The sequence below is a fragment of the Limanda limanda genome, chromosome 5 (genome assembly GCF_963576545.1).
Source record: "Limanda limanda chromosome 5, fLimLim1.1, whole genome shotgun sequence".
Taxonomy (NCBI): domain Eukaryota; kingdom Metazoa; phylum Chordata; class Actinopteri; order Pleuronectiformes; family Pleuronectidae; genus Limanda; species Limanda limanda.
The window spans coordinates 21453073-21470838 of NC_083640.1; the positions used below are offsets into that span (position 1 = coordinate 21453073).

General features: G+C 43.2%; 2 protein-coding genes across 2 annotated transcripts; both read left to right on the plus strand.

Annotated features, from left to right (window-relative positions):
- Positions 1-1566: 1566 nt before the first annotated feature.
- LOC133002387 (fibroblast growth factor 10-like) lies at positions 1567-7496 on the plus strand. Its single transcript, XM_061072188.1, has 3 exons — positions 1567-2026; positions 6852-6955; positions 7305-7496. Exons 1-3 carry the CDS (start codon positions 1567-1569, stop codon positions 7494-7496), a joined length of 756 nt encoding a protein of 251 aa, XP_060928171.1.
- A 3299-nt stretch (positions 7497-10795) lies between these two features.
- On the plus strand, positions 10796-17640 carry paip1 (poly(A) binding protein interacting protein 1). The gene is made up of 11 exons (XM_061071111.1): positions 10796-11206; positions 13033-13184; positions 13457-13654; positions 13778-13890; positions 13987-14098; positions 14456-14581; positions 14674-14780; positions 14979-15096; positions 15276-15330; positions 15526-15613; positions 16534-17640. Exons 1-11 carry the CDS (start codon positions 11011-11013, stop codon positions 16628-16630), a joined length of 1362 nt encoding a protein of 453 aa, XP_060927094.1. The 5' UTR covers positions 10796-11010; the 3' UTR covers positions 16631-17640.
- The last annotated feature ends 126 nt before the right edge of the window (positions 17641-17766 follow it).

The following is a 17766-nucleotide window of genomic DNA, read 5'->3' on the forward strand; positions in this document are numbered from 1 at the left end:
AGAAAAGTGTCTTGCGATATTGATTTGATAAGAATAATCAACGAATAGGACATGGTGATTTTGTTTGGCTGTACTCCTGTAGAACACTGACCATACCTAATAATCTGCACACTCACTGCAGATATTGCACATTGTTGTCTGGTCTGCTGTGACATTGTCCATCCTGTGCTGTGGCTCGTGCCCTGAGGAAAGGCTGATGCATGGTCCGTCCGTAAGAGAGAGTCTCATTGGCCGAGTTCCACGCAGACACCTGAGTCACCGAGGACGGCGGAGGTCTGGTGAGTGAAACTGGAGAGCTGCATTGCATTACAGAGATGCTGGAGAGATAACGCTGCGATAAAGTGCCTTGAAGGAAAGAGAGAGGCCTCAGCAAGATGGCCATGATAAGGCAGCATGCACACGGCAACCGGGCAAACAGTAACTTAATATGATTTCTATCTGAAGAGACGGCCACTTGTTGGGATTATCACATCTTGATGAGGAACAAGTGGCTCCATTTGTGATATTCATCCTCCTTGACACTGGTTCACAAAAATGAACAAGACATGCAACAAGCAGATTGTTTATTTAAAACCCTGCACAGTGAAAACACAAATACTCTTTGATTAACCACAAAATGAATCATTAGTTCAAGACTGTTGCAATACTCCCAGACCGCCTCCTCCTGGCCTGCAGCATCTATTTAGATAAACCCTGCTATCACCCCTCACTCCAGAAGTTAGATCTGCTTGTATGTAGGCAGATCTACACACACACACACACACACACACACACACACACACACACACACACACACACACACACACACACACACACTACTTGCTCCCATATGTGAGAGGGGAAGTTGAGTAAAGGAGGGAGGGATCATGTAACCGAGAGTCTTCAGGAATATTCACATCAGGCGAAGGAGGAGAGAGAGAGAGAGAGAGAGAGAGAGAGAGAGAGAGAGAGAGAGAGAGAGAGAGAGAGACCACCCCATGCCCGTTATCACCATGCTGAGTGAAGGTGGAGTCATTTGGGGGTAGAGAGAGAGAGAGAGAGGAGCAGGGCAGCAGAAGAAGAAGACATGGATTATCTGACATGCGTCTGGACTGACCAACATTCCTCTTTAAGTCTTGACTCCTGTTTTCCTCCTCAGACTGAAGTCGACTGTAGATTGTGAGGAGTCTCTTTTTTGATTTCCCTGGATCTACGGATTCCCCTCTCTACTGGGATATCAGTGAACTTTAAAAAATTTTTTCTCTCAAATTGAGCACCTGCTTGGAAACACGAGGTTCACACCGGAGCAGCCAAAAATAAGAAACACAGTAATTGCTGTTTTTATGTAATTTTTGCTCATTCAGACTGACTTATTTTGCAAAAAAAGACTGATCATCGCCCTAAAACTCAGAGGGAAATCTAAGAATTTCATACAGGAGCTGAATAATTAAGACTTTGCATCAGAAGCATCTCCAACCAGCCTGGACCGTGGAGGGGTTTCCTCCCTGCCCTCCGTGCCTCTCCTCATCCCCAGCAGCATGTCCCAGGCTCTGAGGCTGCCACTAGTCCTCCACACAGCACACTACCATGATCAGATGGGCTGCTGGAGGGAGTAAGGCTGCCTCTGCCTCGTCCTGCTCCAGGGCCGGGTTAGGGGCTCGTTCTGGCTCTGGGACCAACTCTAGACCAAGGTCATCCACACTGCATTCCTCACTGTCTTTGCCTCTCCTGCTGGCCCTGGTGCTTTTCTCCTTTTCCTTGTCCGGGGCGGCCTGCCATCAGCTCCGCAGAGAAAGACTCAGGCTCGCCAACCCACGAGCTCTCAGAGTTCCACTGAACATTTCAGAGACTGAGCTCGCCTTCAGGCCCAGGACCATAGGGGGCCCTCTGGGTCGGACTGGAGGAGCGCAGGGTCGGCATGTGCGCAGCTACAATCACCTCCAAGGGGATATACGCAGGAGGAAGCTGTTCTCTTTCCAGAAGTTCTTCCTGAGGATTGATAAGAATGGAACAGTCAGTGGAACCAAGAGCAAGGATGACCCTCTCAGTAAGTAACCAAATGATTATCTGAATGTAAAAAAAAATAAAATGAAATAATAAAACATGCAAAAACTAGAAACCGAATTAAACCAGAAACCAGAGACGATATGAACCTTTTCTATATCTTAGACGAGGCCACTTTCTGTTGCAAAATAAAAGCTTCTAGTCTCTGCAATCAAAACTTCTGAACTTTTTTCTGGTCTTGTTCGTATTTTGCAGCATTTGGATATAAATGAAAACATAAAATCACCTGTCGGTTGTTTTGAGTCGAGGAATCAAGTCTGAATCAAGCCTCTCAAATGTTGCTCATTGGAAAAATCGGGTGTAAATTTCTTTGAGGAAAATGATCATGATGCACACATTTTATTCAATGATAAACAAAATGGCTTGAACACTGTATTTTAATATATATAAAAACATCCAGAGACCACCGGTCTGTCCTTTGGTTTGGAAGTTTGGACGAAGCATTCTCGTATTTTTGTTTCAAACCAGACATCCCACTGATATCTCTCCTGTCCAAACACTCAGTACAATGGTGGTAGCTCTCAGATGGCTTAAAAAGGAGCAGGGGCAGATAACCCGTCCATTATCAGGCAGTCTTCACAGCCCAGGGTAAACAGCGCTGATAACACGCACAGAAGAACCGGGCTGGAGCAGGGGGGAGGACATGGATGTCAGCCTCATTGATGCTTTTAGACCATCTCTGCCTCTCCTGGTCTGTCTCTCTCTCTCTCGCTCTCCCACTCAGATTGCCCGCCTGCCAGCCGGCATCAAGCAAATTACATACCCTCAGTCAAAGATCAGACGTTTGTTTAAAGTAGTTTGACGTGCTCCCAGGGAGAAACGCGTCTTTAAAGTGATTACATGTTGTATTTTTTTTTTAGGCATATCAGTCAGTGAAATGGCATTCTCATTAGTGTCCTGGCATTCCCACTGAGCTACGTGTGTGTGCCTATGTCAGCCGGTGGGTACCCGGCCTCCTGAGGCTGTGTGATCATATAGAAGCCAACGACGACACATGTGCTCACTTATTACTCACACACACACACACACACATATATGTTCTCCCCGTCTCACATCCTCATTTTTCTCCCTCTTCCTCGCTGTCCCCCGACCCCATGGCGTGTATATGGAACCTTTTAATGTTCCTCTTGGGAGACCTTAACCACACATTCAATCAAAGTGACTGAGGGGAAATGGCAGAATGTCAGAGGACATGTTTGTTTTGACAAGGTCACGACAGAGGCAACTTTATTTACCGGCCGTAAGGTTGTTTTACTGCTTCCTTCATCAGCAGTTTCTTTCGAGTTGTCCGTGTGTCTGAATGTCTGAATTCAACCCTTCTGTTTAACCTCTGTGTGTTTAGAAGATTTAATTAACCTCCCCTGTCTGATTTTTTTTTATTTGAACGATTCACAAAGTCACATTTTTAAGAGCGGGGTTTCCTCTTTTATCAGAAGTGGGTTTGGGTTAGCGTGAACCGAGCGTCAGGGAGGGAGGTGAAAGAGAAACTCTCAGGAGGCACAAGTTCATGAATGACATGGCTGATCATCATTGTGGCCACATCAAAGCCGATGCGTCTTCAGTATCAATGGTGGTGCCATCAAAAAGCTGTATCCTGAGGGGGTCTGGGCACACTGTGTGTGGATTATACACTCTCATATCAGGTTCACATGGTAAAGGATACTACACAACAGTAGCTTCAGTCTTTGCTCTGGTCCCTGGGGCTAGACATGATCCCAGGGCTGACGTCCTTTGTAGACTATTGATGATCCCTTGAAGTGACAAAATGTACATTTTTTTGGTGATGAGTTCTGGATGACGTCTATTCTTTTCTCCAGCTATATATATAAATGTACAGACATAATCATGTTTGTATGTTTACGCAGTAGGTCTCAGAGAGGTGTATGGGATGTGGAGGCTTTGGTTTTGGGGCTGCCTGTGGCCCCGCAAGGACCCGGCTCACTGTCTGTTAAGGAACTGGTATCCAGCCTCCCACAGATTTATGGGGATGCCAGCGCAAAACTGTCCCACATGGCTTTCGAACCCGCTGGGAGTCTGTGCTGAGGTTACAGAGAGGCGGAGAGGAAGGGATTGAGATTATGTTAAAGTCAGCTAAGTAGCTATCTGCACGGCCCCGAGTGTGTAGTTAAAATACCCATGAATCACAACTGAGTTCTCTTGAATGTACCGACAACCGGGAGCTCTGGGTGAATAATAAAATGTTTCTAAGATTCAGGTAAAAAGTTTTGGGCGGTAACAGAGTCGTGTGCGTGTGTGTGTGTGTGTGTGTGTGTGTGTGTATGTGTGTGTGTGTGTGTGCATTTGTGTTGTTAGGCCACCAGTTGTACTTATGTGCAGTATAGGGGCCATGTGTGCAAGATGCCTGTAGACACACGGCTCAAGGAGTGTATACATAGTATATGTGGATGCATGTGTAAGTGCACGTTTGTGTGCATCCATCTCCTTTAATCAAAGCTGCAGCCTTTTATATGGCACAGAGCAGATGGGGCTGTTGTGGAGGTTAGAGGACAGAGATGTATAGCTTTCCTCTGAGGTGGGGAAGAGGGTGGATATCCGCTCTGTGTAAATACAGTCAGTGTGGTCCTTATCAAGTGTTATTACTATATATCCTGGTTTATGCCTCACTCCGCTCCATTTTTTCTGCACAGGAATGGTACCAATCAAAATGTACATTTTAACTTATCTGCCAAAACATAATTTTGTGCAGCCCCGAACATCTAAGAGGCAAAGAAAGGCTGAGAAAGAACAACAGTACAAGCTGGATAACACATGCTTTTTGGCATCCCACTGTGGAAAAACCACCTTTAATTCTCACTGGCATTGTGTGCCTCCATTCCCCAACCAACGCACCATTTACTGTTGTAACTCCAAACAGAGCGTATCAAATAAGCCACACATTAGGAAAAAGCAACCAGCATGCAAAATAAAATCTGCTTTCCCTCCAAGTAAACAGCTGAGCCTGTCTTGGCTCACTTTGGGCTACGTTTTACATGTGTGGTTTGTAAAATGTACCCCTTACAAAGCATCGCCGTCACATTTAAGGCTTAATTTTGTAATCTGCAAGAAGCTAAATGGAGAACAGGTTTTTTCTTTTGCCCTTTTCCAAAACTTGCAGCCCTACGCTCATTACTCTGCCTTTGTGGGCCAAGCGGAGCATTCATCAGAAAAAAGTGAATGGAGATTTATCAGTTTCACAGCCAGGTGTGCAAGTGCACATTCACCTGCTACCACATTGACCATGTGTGTGTGCATGTGTGTCCGTGAGTGCAGCAGTGTGCGTGCATGTGTGTAATGTGTTTGTGTGTGTGTGTGTATACAACCTGTCTCGCCCCTGCCTCCGGTGGCTGACTTTGATCAGTGATCATTACAGCCTTTCTAATCCTCCCTCCACCCCCAGTCTCACTGTCATGGCTCCTCTGTCCTCCTCTGTTCTCCTTCCTTTCATCCCTCCCATGTTTACAGAGCAGCCAGAGACTGCCATAGATTGTCTTACATCCTCACTCCATACCCGACACCCGATCCCATACAGAAACCAGCTCCTCTCAGATCTTCAATGGCCGTTGTGTCACCGTCCCCACCACCGCCTTGCCGACTCAGGCCTCACTGCCCCAAGGTGCCACTGTTTGAACTGGAAACTGATACAGTCAGGACCTCACGGACGAGGAGAGAAGCTGCTGTGTTTTTAGGAGAGGGATTGTTCTTCGGGGGTCACACCTGCCTCCTCCACTGTCCACTCACATGTACCAGGCAGCTTCAGAGGCCCCCCAGCCACTGGAGAGTGGGCCTGACAGCAGAGCGGGCTGCCGCACAAACAGTCATCAGACAGAGGAGGGGCTGCTGAGCTGATCAAAGCACGTCGTCGACTCGCTGGAGTTCACACCCCCACGCCACGAACTGTGTGGTTGTGTGTGTGTGTGTGTGTGCGCACATATGTGCTTATCGGGATAAAATAACGACAGCTCACAGGAAGTGTGGAAAGGAAGTCAGGGAGGGAGGCCTGAAATCAAACATGCCATGTGAACCGGGATGGCTCACACAAACACACACACACACACACACACACACACACACACACACAGCAGCACAAGACCAGATGAGTGGGTTCTGCGGTCAAAGGACACATTAGGAAGTTATATCTCTCTGACCTCTGATACTGAGACCACACAAATGACCCCAGCTGTCTGCAGCAAAGGCATCCCCTTGTTAACTTGGGTATGAATTAGCCGCTCTAATAGCCTGTGGGGAACCTGGATTATTTGCGTAGGGACTTGGAAAGCTAAATACCAAACAGAATATAAACAGCCTGAGAACCTCTGGGGTATCAACCTATCAATTTTCAGACTAAATGGCCTTTGCAGCTGGAATCTGTTACGCAGGTGTAGGTTGTAAAGAAACCTTATAATATCATGGAAAGGATAAATGTGCTCAAGCAATAATTGTGACCAGACACAGAGTTCCCACGTGAAAATGTCCTGAAATGAGAAAATGCAACATGTTGTTTTTCATTATACTCTCACCAAAGGGATATAACCCTTTATGGACATATTCCAATCTGAGTCTAGACTCTCCAGGGGTCGACCTCGGACTGTTAATTGTTGAGTTCTCTTATCAACAGCAAAGACGAGTCAGGAAAAGACTGTGTTATCTTTACTTCCTCTGTCACATGAGTTTGAGATTTGTCCCTCTGAGGTTAATTTTGTTTTTTTTCTTGAAAAGTAATTTCACTTGCACAAATGAAACAGGAGCACTGATGCCCTTCTTAAATGTTGATACATGATGATATAACTGTCTTTCTCTCTGAATCCTAGGTGTCCTGGAGATCACCTCTGTGGACGTGGGAGTGGTGGCCATCAAAGGGCTGAGCAGCAACTTCTATCTGGCTATCGGCAGGAAGGGAGACCTGTACGGAGCGGTCAGTATCTCAGTCAATAGTCAATGTGGATGCACCAGAGAGAGATAGTGTCAGATACACTATGTCCTTATCAAAAAAAGGCCTTATCGTTGTTTCTGCATCGACTCTGAATCACAACCGGGCGAGTGCAGGCACGTGAACCTCCAGCAGAGCTGGGCAATTTTCAAACTGTAAACTAGTTTCCACACAAGAACACAAAGTAACATTTAGTGTGGATTAAGGAGGAGTAAATAAACACGGTTCCATGTGCAACCGCAGTGGATTTGCACAAGATAATGATCCGTGTTTTGCCTTAACCTCACACGTCGGGGTTATAACACTGAAACCTGATACCTGCTGTTTTCCCCAGAGAGAGTTTGGCGTGGACTGCACCCTGAAGGAGCGGATCGAGGAGAACGGCTACAACACATACGCATCAGCCCAGTGGAGGAACAAGAAGCGGCAGATGTTTGTGGGTCTGAACGTCCACGGGAGGCCGCTCAAGGGGAGGAAAACACGCAGGAAGAACACGGCCACCCACTTCCTTCCAATTATGGTGTGAGCCGAGGAGCTCCACCGGAGGGGGGGGAATACGCAGCACTGGACAGAGAGGTTTTCAATAAAAAGCTGTAAAATAAAAGACATTCACTGGAGAAGCTCTCATTGGGAAACAAGGCACTAACACTGTTACACAAAAATGTGGTCTCCGCAAAGGACTTTGACTGAGATCCTGTTCCTTAACTGGTGGGAGAAGGTGACAACTGTGTTTTCTGTGGCACAGGACGCAATATTTATCCTTTCTTTCTCTGTGCCAAACAGTTTGTAACTGGAGTATGTGTGTAATGTGGACAACACAGGAGACAGTGTCCCAGCTAATGAACTGTAGTGGATACAGAAGTATCTCCAGATGTTATTTATAATCCATATTTTCCTGCGAGACGTAAAAGGGGAGGGATAGAAAAAACACTACAGTACGATGAGAGAAATGACCCGTCAGCTTATTGTGACAGCATTAAATAATAGAGGATACCACACATTTAAAGCAAATGTTTAATACTTAACCATTGTGTTTTGACTGTATTGTAATGATTTATTTATTTTGTGAAATATTTAACTGGAGGGGAACACTTACAAGGCAAGCATTTCTTTGCATGCTTTACTTTTTATAGGAACTCTACTATGTGAGATTAAAATTTCCATTTTCTCCTCTGCAACATGTCGTGGTCGTTCTTCCTCCCACACCAAACACTTAGAAACCCCGGTGAACATCCAGGTCACGGCAGGTCGACTCTTATCTGGGTCTCGGAGGTGGGAAGGGACAAGAGGCAAACCATTAAAGTCTTGCCAGATATCCCATGTGGCAACCATTGCACTAATGATCAGTCCCCAAACAAATGGGAAGCACATAAGACCGACCACAACAGAATGTGAGGGAGCTAACGTCCTTGGTATGGCTGCTGACATCTCTCCCTGATATCGGCCCCATCTCTGTGGAGCTGCAACATTCCCCGGCTGTCGCAGGCCGTGCACAGTGAAGATAGCTGCTAAAGCACCTGCCGATAACAAACAATATAAAAACAACTCTGTCGTGTTAGTCTGCGTTGGGAAGCAACGGAAGTGACGGAGAGGGACGTGACTCGAGTCTGACCACCCACTTCCCTCAGTAATCATCTGCAAACACACTGATCAATGACAGCTGCCGTGACGCCAGATCAAACGACCACGGGGAGAACATTAACGCCACAGGCTTCCGGGCCTCATGCTCTCGTGTCCCGCCTCTCGGAACATCCATCTGAGGACAGGCGTGAAGAATTGGGAGAGCAGAGGAAGACAGGAAGGTGAGGGAGGGATCAAGAGAGGCTGCGGCCTCTTGTCTTTGGCCCCAAATTCATCCACGTTGGCCTGTTAATGTGACTCCGGGAGGGAAAACAACAAGGGATCTAAACCGTAGGAATCCACAGTACAGGAAATTTCCTTTAGGCTATGGTATATTGTCCCTTTAATAGTTGTTTAAGGAATCACCGTGACAATTGAGTAACACTGAGGAATGCTGCAGGGAATTCCACCATGACAGTGGCAACATATGGAATAAGGTTTCATGTCTGCACCTTCTATTACATTTTCTCTGCTGGCTGTGCAATGCAACACGGCTGTTTCACCTCCGGGGCCACATGCACAACCGTGTTTTTGAGATCAATCTTGACAGAGAGGAACCCCCACCCCCACCGCCACCGTTACCACCACCGTTACCACCACCCAAACACCAACCCCCGGGTAATTTGTGGTCCTATGCATTAGCCAGATCTGTGAATGTTTGAACTCTCCCCAAGACACTGGCACATGGAGAGAGAAAAACAGCAATAACAGAAAATAGAGGCAGTAATCTTTTATCAAAGTGGGTCTCCGCAGTTCTGGCATGGGAATTCTCTGTGGCATAATGTGATCCAGCTTTTGGAAATAAGTGGAAAATGACTGGAGGCTAAAACAACTAATGAATACTTAGACTGAGAGGTCTGGTGCAACACATGTTTGTAGTGGGCAGCTTCTGAGTGAGCTGGGGGGGGGGGGGGTACGTGTGAGGGAGTTACACCGGTCCAGAATCTGAAATATGTGTCTGATACATCAGGTACATGAGATCATTAGAGCCTTTGTGCTTTTAGCTAATATCTTAGATAGATGTGAGGTTATTTAACTGCATATTTGGAAAGGTCTTTAATCAGACACTGTGCAGACAACCAGTGGCTGAACCTACAAACATGAGCTGGAACCATCACTGACGACACTAAGGTCACATCCTCAATACTTATGGAGAATTTTATACAACTCAAGCAGGAGTTTACATAAAACCCCCAAAAATCAAATCGGGTTTTTTATTTAAAGACAGGCAGTAAATAGAGTTTAGAGTCTAAATTGATAAACAGTATTAAACAATTAAATTGATGAATGTAATAAAACAGATATAATTGACATATTTCACAGGGGGTGGAATTTGATGTTTGGACTTTTGAAGTCAGTATTTTTATTAATATTAATATTTCCAGAAGCACCCCCCCCCCCCACACAGCAGCATCTTCTGAATGATATTCATTTTAAGACACATGTGGTCATGCAAATCCTTGACACTTTAGGCAGCCTATACCTTTTTTTTATTACTTTACTGTTTACCATTCATCCGATTAGGTGTTTCATGTTGATTTTAGAATAGTATGTGTTTTTCTTTGTGATTTTGTGCTTTTTGAAATGAAGCAAAATGTTGGTTGAACATCTGGAAAGTTTCACAATAAAAAATAATATTGGAGAAGATAATGATGCTGTGCTTTTAGGGAAGGTGTGAAAGTGATAGGGATGGACAGAGGGGTTAAATGTATATTAGACCCACTTTATTTTGTTATTTGGACCATGTCCTTCCTCTTTCTTTCTATCTTTGTTTCATAAAAATATAAATAGTATGAATGAAGAAAAGAAAAACACTTAATTCCTTGCCGGTGTGCAAGGAGTTTTTTTTAATTCAGGAACAACTTAGTAAAAGTTCATGTGATGCTTCATAATAAAACATATTTGAGAAGATAGTGATGCTTGTATACGGAAGGTGTGAAAGTGATTGATGGACAGAGGGGTTAAATGTATATTTCTTTAGTGAGAATTAAATCCACTCCTTTTTTGATTTGTTCTTGTTATTTCTTTCTTACTTACTTTCCATCTTTCTTTCATACTAATAAAAATAGTTTGAAAAAAAAACAACCCACTAAATTCCCTGCCTGCGTGATTTATGGCGTCACAGGCTCCCCTCCGCGCCGTCAGAGGGCGACAGCTGCAATGCAACATCAAAGCCTGCCGTGAATAACCAGCGACAGACTGTTGTTAACGGAAGTGAGCAGGAACAGGTTGTGTACCCCTGGTAGTGCCCGAGCGAGGAAAAGCCATGAAACACACATAGAGACTCAATCTAAAACAACTGCAAAGCTAAATTAAAAAGACGAGAGAGGACTTAGTGGTTACGCTGAACATCATTCCTCCATCTTGTTTGTCCGATGCTGCTTTGAGAGCCGCGGCAGGACAGCACACACCGAGCGGTCATGAACCAGAATTTCGACCGAGCCCCCGGAGCGGGGAGAAGCGCCAGCCTCTCAGCGGACCCCGGGTTCGCGGGAGCCGGGAACGATGACGCCAACAAGCCGCTGTTCAACCAGAGAGGACCGCTGAGGCAACCGAGGTCCGTGCCGCTGTTCGCCGAGAGCAACGCAAGCCCGAGCAGCGAGGCGGCCGCTGGAGGTACGGGGGTGTGGGGGGGCTGTCAACATGCTAACGAGAACTAGCTAAGATAGATCTCCCCTTTTGTGTGTGTAACTCAAATGCCGCTGTGTGTGTGTGTCCACATGTGGAATCAGCCTGTGTGTATCTTCAGTCTGACACGTGGAAGGGAAAACAACGCGTTTTAATCTGAGAGCTGCCATTAGAGAGCTAGCCACCAGTTAGCATGGATGCTAGCTAGCCTCGGTGTTTTGGAGGGGGGGGGGGGGGGGGGGGGCGCCGTGCAGCTGCTGGATTTCATGTGAGGGAACGCAGCAGCTAAATAAAGATCCAGCTCGGGTGTCATGGAGTCGAGACGAGCTACGAAGCAACATATATAGCTCCGAGTTCCCCCCCAACAGCACATGTTCCCTGTGGTGGCGACTCGCAGCAAAAGAGGAAGATTCGGTTTCGTTTCCCAAATCTGCTGCGGTCATGTGCTCCTTGGTTTTGGGGGAAACGCGATCACAACAGCCGCGCGTCTATTCGTGGCATTACGGTGAAAGGTCCTTGGAGCACAAACAAAGGCCGAAGACAAAGTTGAAAGTTAAAATGACAAAGTTTTAATGATACACTGATCGAGGATGATTTTATTTGATTTACCACACAAGACAAAGACGTATAATGAAATGGAATGTTGCTTATTTAAAAATCCCTCAGACAATGAGGAGAAATATCTGTGACACGTAAAGGATTCTTTTAAAATAATAGTTAATATATATGATAGGTGTATTGAGTGTCTTTATTAAGAAAGTAGCCAGCTTGGCCCTTTAATTTTCTCAGAAATTCTACAGTAAATTCTTGAAACTTGACATGCAGACAGTGGGGGTCACCACATGGGGAAATAGCTGTGTCACCTCAAGGATTTATTTATAATAATATTTAAAATCAGCAAGTTTTGAGTGCCATAATGTAAGAGCAGCCAATAATCTACAATAAAGTTTTCTGAAACTTCTCTGTGCCACCTCTCAAGGATATTATTAGAATAATATCTAATATCAGCAGGTATAATATAAAGAACATTGACCATAATTTTTATTTAAAAAAACTATATATATATATATATAATATTTAATTTCATTATACTTGTTCATGTCTTGTCTGGAATCACATCATTCGTTAATAATAAGTCTAATTTTAACTTCAAACGTTTGTCCTTGCGCCAGTGACATTTACCGTAAGACACCAAATAGACGCACATCGATTTCAAAAGTGTGGCTGTTGTGAGCAAGAACAATGGACCACATGACCTCTGTCCAAATCTGATCAGTTTGCTCCAGTAGGAAAGAGGTGACTGAGTCCAATGCACAACTATACAATGTCCAGGCCATGTCCATGTAATATTGTAAGGTCTCGGCCCAACGATTTAAAGTTACTTGAGAAAATCTGCCGCTACACAAATACGATTGATTTGAATTAAATGATATCGATACAGATATTTAAACCTTCTATTGTTAAACACAATATGCAAAAACATTAAATGGGGAGAAATATTTAGTGTTTCTAGAGGTTAATAAATTATTATCCGTTTTCTTCTGAAGATTGATCGATAGATAGATAGATGATGGTATTTTACACGTTGGAGGTATAAATAAGGAATCAATGAGAGTACTGTCACAGCAGTAGTGTCAGTACTTCAAGGATTACTCCACACACAGAGTAGGAGAGTAAAATCCTGCTGAAAACGATTTGTGTTTTTGATTGGAGTATTCGTCAATAACAAAAATAACTCCAGAGAACTTTCCTATGTGTATTAGTAGTTTCACATATAGCAAAGCTTGAGAATGTATAATTACTTTCTCTTTCAGATTGTAGAAGACAAACCAGACCTCAAACGAGTCCAAATGCCAACCACGTGTCTTCCTCCCGGGGAAGTTATGACGTCGACTCCTTGGTCAGGTCATCGACGCTTTCAGCCAGTGCTGCCGAGTTCGTCCCCTCTGGAATGAACTCGTATGAAGTGAGTTTTTACACCATTTCTTCATTTATTGTACTTTAATAAAAGTGATTTTAAACAACCTTACATGGAAATGGTGCTAGCAATAGTTCTGCTTTTAGTTTCCAAGTATGTGTCAGTAAGTAGCTGTTAGTAGCGCAGCCATCACTACTGCTGTAAAGTTCCTAATAGCCTGTAAATTTGGATTTTTTGTTTGAAAACGTAAATGGATTTGCAAAATTATGTCAAAACTTACCTGTTTAGTTTTTTCACGTTTGTATTTTGTTTTTATTTAGGACCCTACTCTATATGATGACAACGAAGGGTATTACACTGAAATAAACCTGGAGGAAATGGTCAAAGACTTTCTTGATCACCTGACCTCCTCACCAGGGACCTTTGAGTCGGACATAGAATACATAACGGGCATGCTCAATTCCTGCGTTACTACTGAAGCCTTGCTGCAGGATTTGGTGGAACTGATATACAAAGAGGTTTGGTTATTCAGTGCTTATATTGTTCTGTGTATAAATGAAAAAAACAAATAATATACATACACGTTTCTGCAAAAACACATATTTGTAAAAGAAAGGTATTAAGTTTTCTTTTCATCGCAGTCCACAGCCATTCCAAACTTCTCTTACACGGGCGCCAGACTCTGTAACCACCTGTCGAAACATCTCAACGTCAGCCCCGCGAGTGGCAACTTCCGTCAGCTGCTCCTGAAAAGGTGATTTTTATTTGATAATTTTCCCTTTCATTTCATGTAGGTTCGTTAATACTTTCAAGCTGCCGTTTACAAAGCGCAAATCTTGTCTGTTTTTAGGTGTCGAACCGAGTATGAGAATAGAGATGTAGCTGTTCGAGGGGAAGCAGGGACTCAAAAGAAGTTCCACTCCTTTGTGCTCTTCCTGGGGGAGCTCTATCTGTCCCTGGAGGTAAGAGGTCACGCTCATTTGCCTTGTGTGATGATGAGGATTTTATATTAAGTGGCAGCACCATGGATTAATGTGGCAGCTGTTCAAAAATATTTATAACATATCCCTTTATCATATTATTACATACTAGATGGCTTTATACATCACCCTGCCATGTCTGAATCCTGATTGAGCTGCTGCCATAGGTTCAGGATTTCTAGTGTTGTTGTTTGTTGTGCACTCTGTTGTGGTGATTTGTTCAAGAGCTGTCCACCTTTCATTCAATAGTTGTTACTTATAGATCTAGAAAACAGGGGCCAACTTGAGTTATAGTTGGAGAACACTATTAAGCATGCTATGTTGATTTGCTTTGTCCAGCTAAAGAGTGCTAAAGGACCTCCAAAACGAGCAGAGATCCTCCTTGTGGCTCTGAGAGACCTGATGAACAGTCTGTTCTCCAACCCCGTGGATTCAAACCTCATCTGCGCCGTCAAACTGCTCAAGGTTTCACATCTCAGTCTGATGTATTTACAAGCTTCCAGGACTTGTCTTTTCTTTATTTTCAGGAGGTAATAAGAGTGTGCTTGAATTTGCAGCTTACAGGCTCCGTCCTGGATGATACGTGGAAAGAGAATGGACAGTCACACATGGAGGACCTGATACGAAGAATAGAAACTATAGTCCTGGACGCCACATGCAGCAGGTGTGTACATCAATATGGTCTTTTGTATGCAGCTGTTACCTAAGTGGTATATCCTTAAGATAACTAGGTTTAAAAATCCTCAAACATGCTTCACATGTACCAGCATGCATGGGCTTTTAGCTTTTGAACAAACACAGAGAAAGTCAGCCATTAATTTAAGTATAGTTATTTTTCTGATTTGAGTATTTTCTCCCTCAGGGATGTTAGACAGATGCTTTTAAAACTTGTGGAGCTGAGATCAAGCGACTGGGGCAGAGTTCGTGCAGTTTCAGCAGCGAGCAATGCAACACCAGACAATGATCCGAACTACTTCATGGTGAGTGTCACATTCTCCTGAAGATTGGCCTGTGCCAGAGAAGTGACATACATGGGAGTTTGTGTGAGAATCAGCTGTTGTGCGGATATCGTCTAAAACTACTCATACATACCGTATAGCTACCTCCTATTTTTATTCTCTATATCTGATAGTCATGGTTTTATTTTGTGTCCTCTCAGAACGAACCTACATTCTACACACAAGATGGCACACCTTTTACAGCAGCTGACCCAGGTAAAGTTATATAACCTTGTATATAAACATGCCCCTGCTCAAGAGAGAGGCATAAAGAAAACACAAGATTCATCTAAAGTGGTTTCTTTATTATTCATACACAGAAATATATGTATAAGAATAGACTCCTCATTTGTTGTTGTTTTATTTTTTCTGAATAAAAAATATTTTTTTTAAATGACACTTCTTCCTCAGATTATGCTGAGAAGTACCAAGAGATCCTCGACCGACAGGAGGCCTTTGACTCGTTTGGAGAAAATGAAAATGAAATAGAAAATGAAATGTAAGTACAAATTGGAGGTGTAACATAATATAGATGGGTCAAACATGTCTTTCTTTGTTTTAGTCCACAACCGTTAGACTAATGCCACGCTTAACAAATGGTTCAGTTTGCATTTCATCAACTTTTTATTATTTATTTTAATAACTTTATTAGTGTTGTTTGCAAACAAAACCATCTACAGCTCAAACAACTTGTACATTTGAGAATCAGTGTAAGACAGCAAGAAGATTATTAAGCATTTTCATATTAATCTGTTTTCCTTCTTGAGCCTAGAAATCAAGTGTTTCTGTGAATGGAATTTTTCATTTTGTTAATATACTGTATTTCTGCTGTTGTGCATTTATTAGGGATGAAGTGAGAGGAGATAGTGTCAGTAATGTAATGCAATACATTCTCATTTTACTTCATCACTGAGGGAAAAAATACGACATGAGGGAGCTGTGAAAGCAAAACAACAATCTGCTCGGTCTTTACATTCTAAAGATAAGATTTTCTGTTCATAGACTGATGTAACTGTAATTATCTGACTTTTAATCCAACCTGACATTAAAGTCCATCACTACCACTGTGCCAGCACACCGTCAGTCATGTGGCGGCTTCTCACAGGTCATGTGACTGCCCCTGACCTGTTGGCCCCTGAGTTCGGCGAACGTGTTTGTCTGGCCCACAACAGGGTAGATTGGTCTAGTCAGCAGTTAGGTGTGAAAGAGGGCTTAACTTTCCCTCAGAACGGTGTATGTATGTATGTATGTGTGTGAGCTTGTGTTTTTGTGCGTCTGTATAAATGATTGTTGCCTCCACACATTTTAGGTTCTGTTAATATTTATTTAACAAACCATCTATTACACTGGAGAACACGTTTGTCTTTAAGATGTAAAAAAGAAACATCCTCTAAATCCCTCCCTGTGTTGTGTTTTCAGATCCGACTATGAGGACGAGATGGAGCCTGAGATGGAAGAAGCTTTTGAAAGGTTTTGTTTAGAAACGGAGCAGAAACGGAAACTGACACAAAAGTAAAAAGCAGTAAGACTCCAAAGCAGGCACATACCGTATTTTTCCATCTTATCTTGCTGGAATGTTGAAAAGCAAAAAAGAAACTAGCAGATGATAGGCTCAAACGTTTATTTTACTGTAAACAAGCATTTTAACAAAAAGATCTGTTCATAGTTGCACTTCTGACACTTTTGTTCGGTCAGTGTTGATTAGAAAATGGGGACAATCAATACAATAATTGTTCAGAATGTTTATGAATGGAGGCTCTTTTTCGACGTGGAAGTTTTCTCTTTGGTCATTTGGAACCTTTTAACAATGTATCCAATTTATGCCTGAAATAATTTCAAAGAGGGAAATGGTGTGCTGTGAATTTTTTTAATGTTATTTTTCTGAAAGGCAGACAAGGTTTAGATCCCCGTGCATAACGTACAGGCCCGAAAAAATGCACTGTAGATGGGGCAGGTGGTTGTTTTTTCTGCGTCCTTACATAATTGAATATACAGCCTCTGTTTCCGCTGTCGTGACATTGTCTGTCATTTTAAATTGCCAATATTAACCACTTCATTCAAAGCTTCTCACCTGTTTATATCTGACTGGAGTTCACTGAAGTTGTCAGGAACTCCGTGAAAAGTTTGTGCCGTTCAAACGATTCGTTGTAGCGCTAAGAAGCAACAACCTGTCACAAACGTTGACTTGACTTATAGACAGATAGCGTTTTTAAATTTCTTCCGGGGGTAAAAAAAATCCACATCTTAGGAAATTTTAAGCACGTGCTTTAATATCTTAAGAATGTGGTGCATCTAAAATCTGTTCATTTCTCAAACCTAGCTTTGAATATCTACACGTGTAAAAATCTGCAGCGGTCAGTGACACATACAATAACTCAACTGCTTCAAGGTTCTCCTTTTTATCTCGGAAAGACTACAATACTGTTTACCAGCAATCCATGGAACCCATACAAAGGAATGTTGCTCTATAGTTTGTAAATATTATTTATAGTTTTGTTTGCCTGCAATAAATACTTTATAATGTGAGACTTTATCCTGCTTGATTTGTGTACGAGTCTTGTTCGACTTGTAGAGTCAATGGTTCAAACATGTTCAGATAAACATCAGAAAAACAAGAACCATCATGTACAAATATTTAAGCCTTTGCTGCTC

What these genes read in the sequence shown, in the direction of transcription:
- LOC133002387 (XM_061072188.1), top strand. Translation starts at nt 1,567, where the DNA reads ATGATCAGATGGGCTGCTGGAGGGAGTAAGGCTGCCTCTGCCTCGTCC. An exon ending in GAGCAAGGATGACCCTCTCA is followed by an intron (nt 2,027 to 6,851) that starts GTAAGTAACCAA and finishes TCTGAATCCTAG; the next exon opens with GTGTCCTGGAGATCACCTCT. An exon ending in AGGGAGACCTGTACGGAGCG is followed by an intron (nt 6,956 to 7,304) that starts GTCAGTATCTCA and finishes TGTTTTCCCCAG; the next exon opens with AGAGAGTTTGGCGTGGACTG.
- paip1 (XM_061071111.1), top strand. Translation starts at nt 11,011, where the DNA reads ATGAACCAGAATTTCGACCGAGCCCCCGGAGCGGGGAGAAGCGCCAGC. An exon ending in CTGGAATGAACTCGTATGAA is followed by an intron (nt 13,185 to 13,456) that starts GTGAGTTTTTAC and finishes GTTTTTATTTAG; the next exon opens with GACCCTACTCTATATGATGA. An exon ending in TGGAACTGATATACAAAGAG is followed by an intron (nt 13,655 to 13,777) that starts GTTTGGTTATTC and finishes TTTTCATCGCAG; the next exon opens with TCCACAGCCATTCCAAACTT.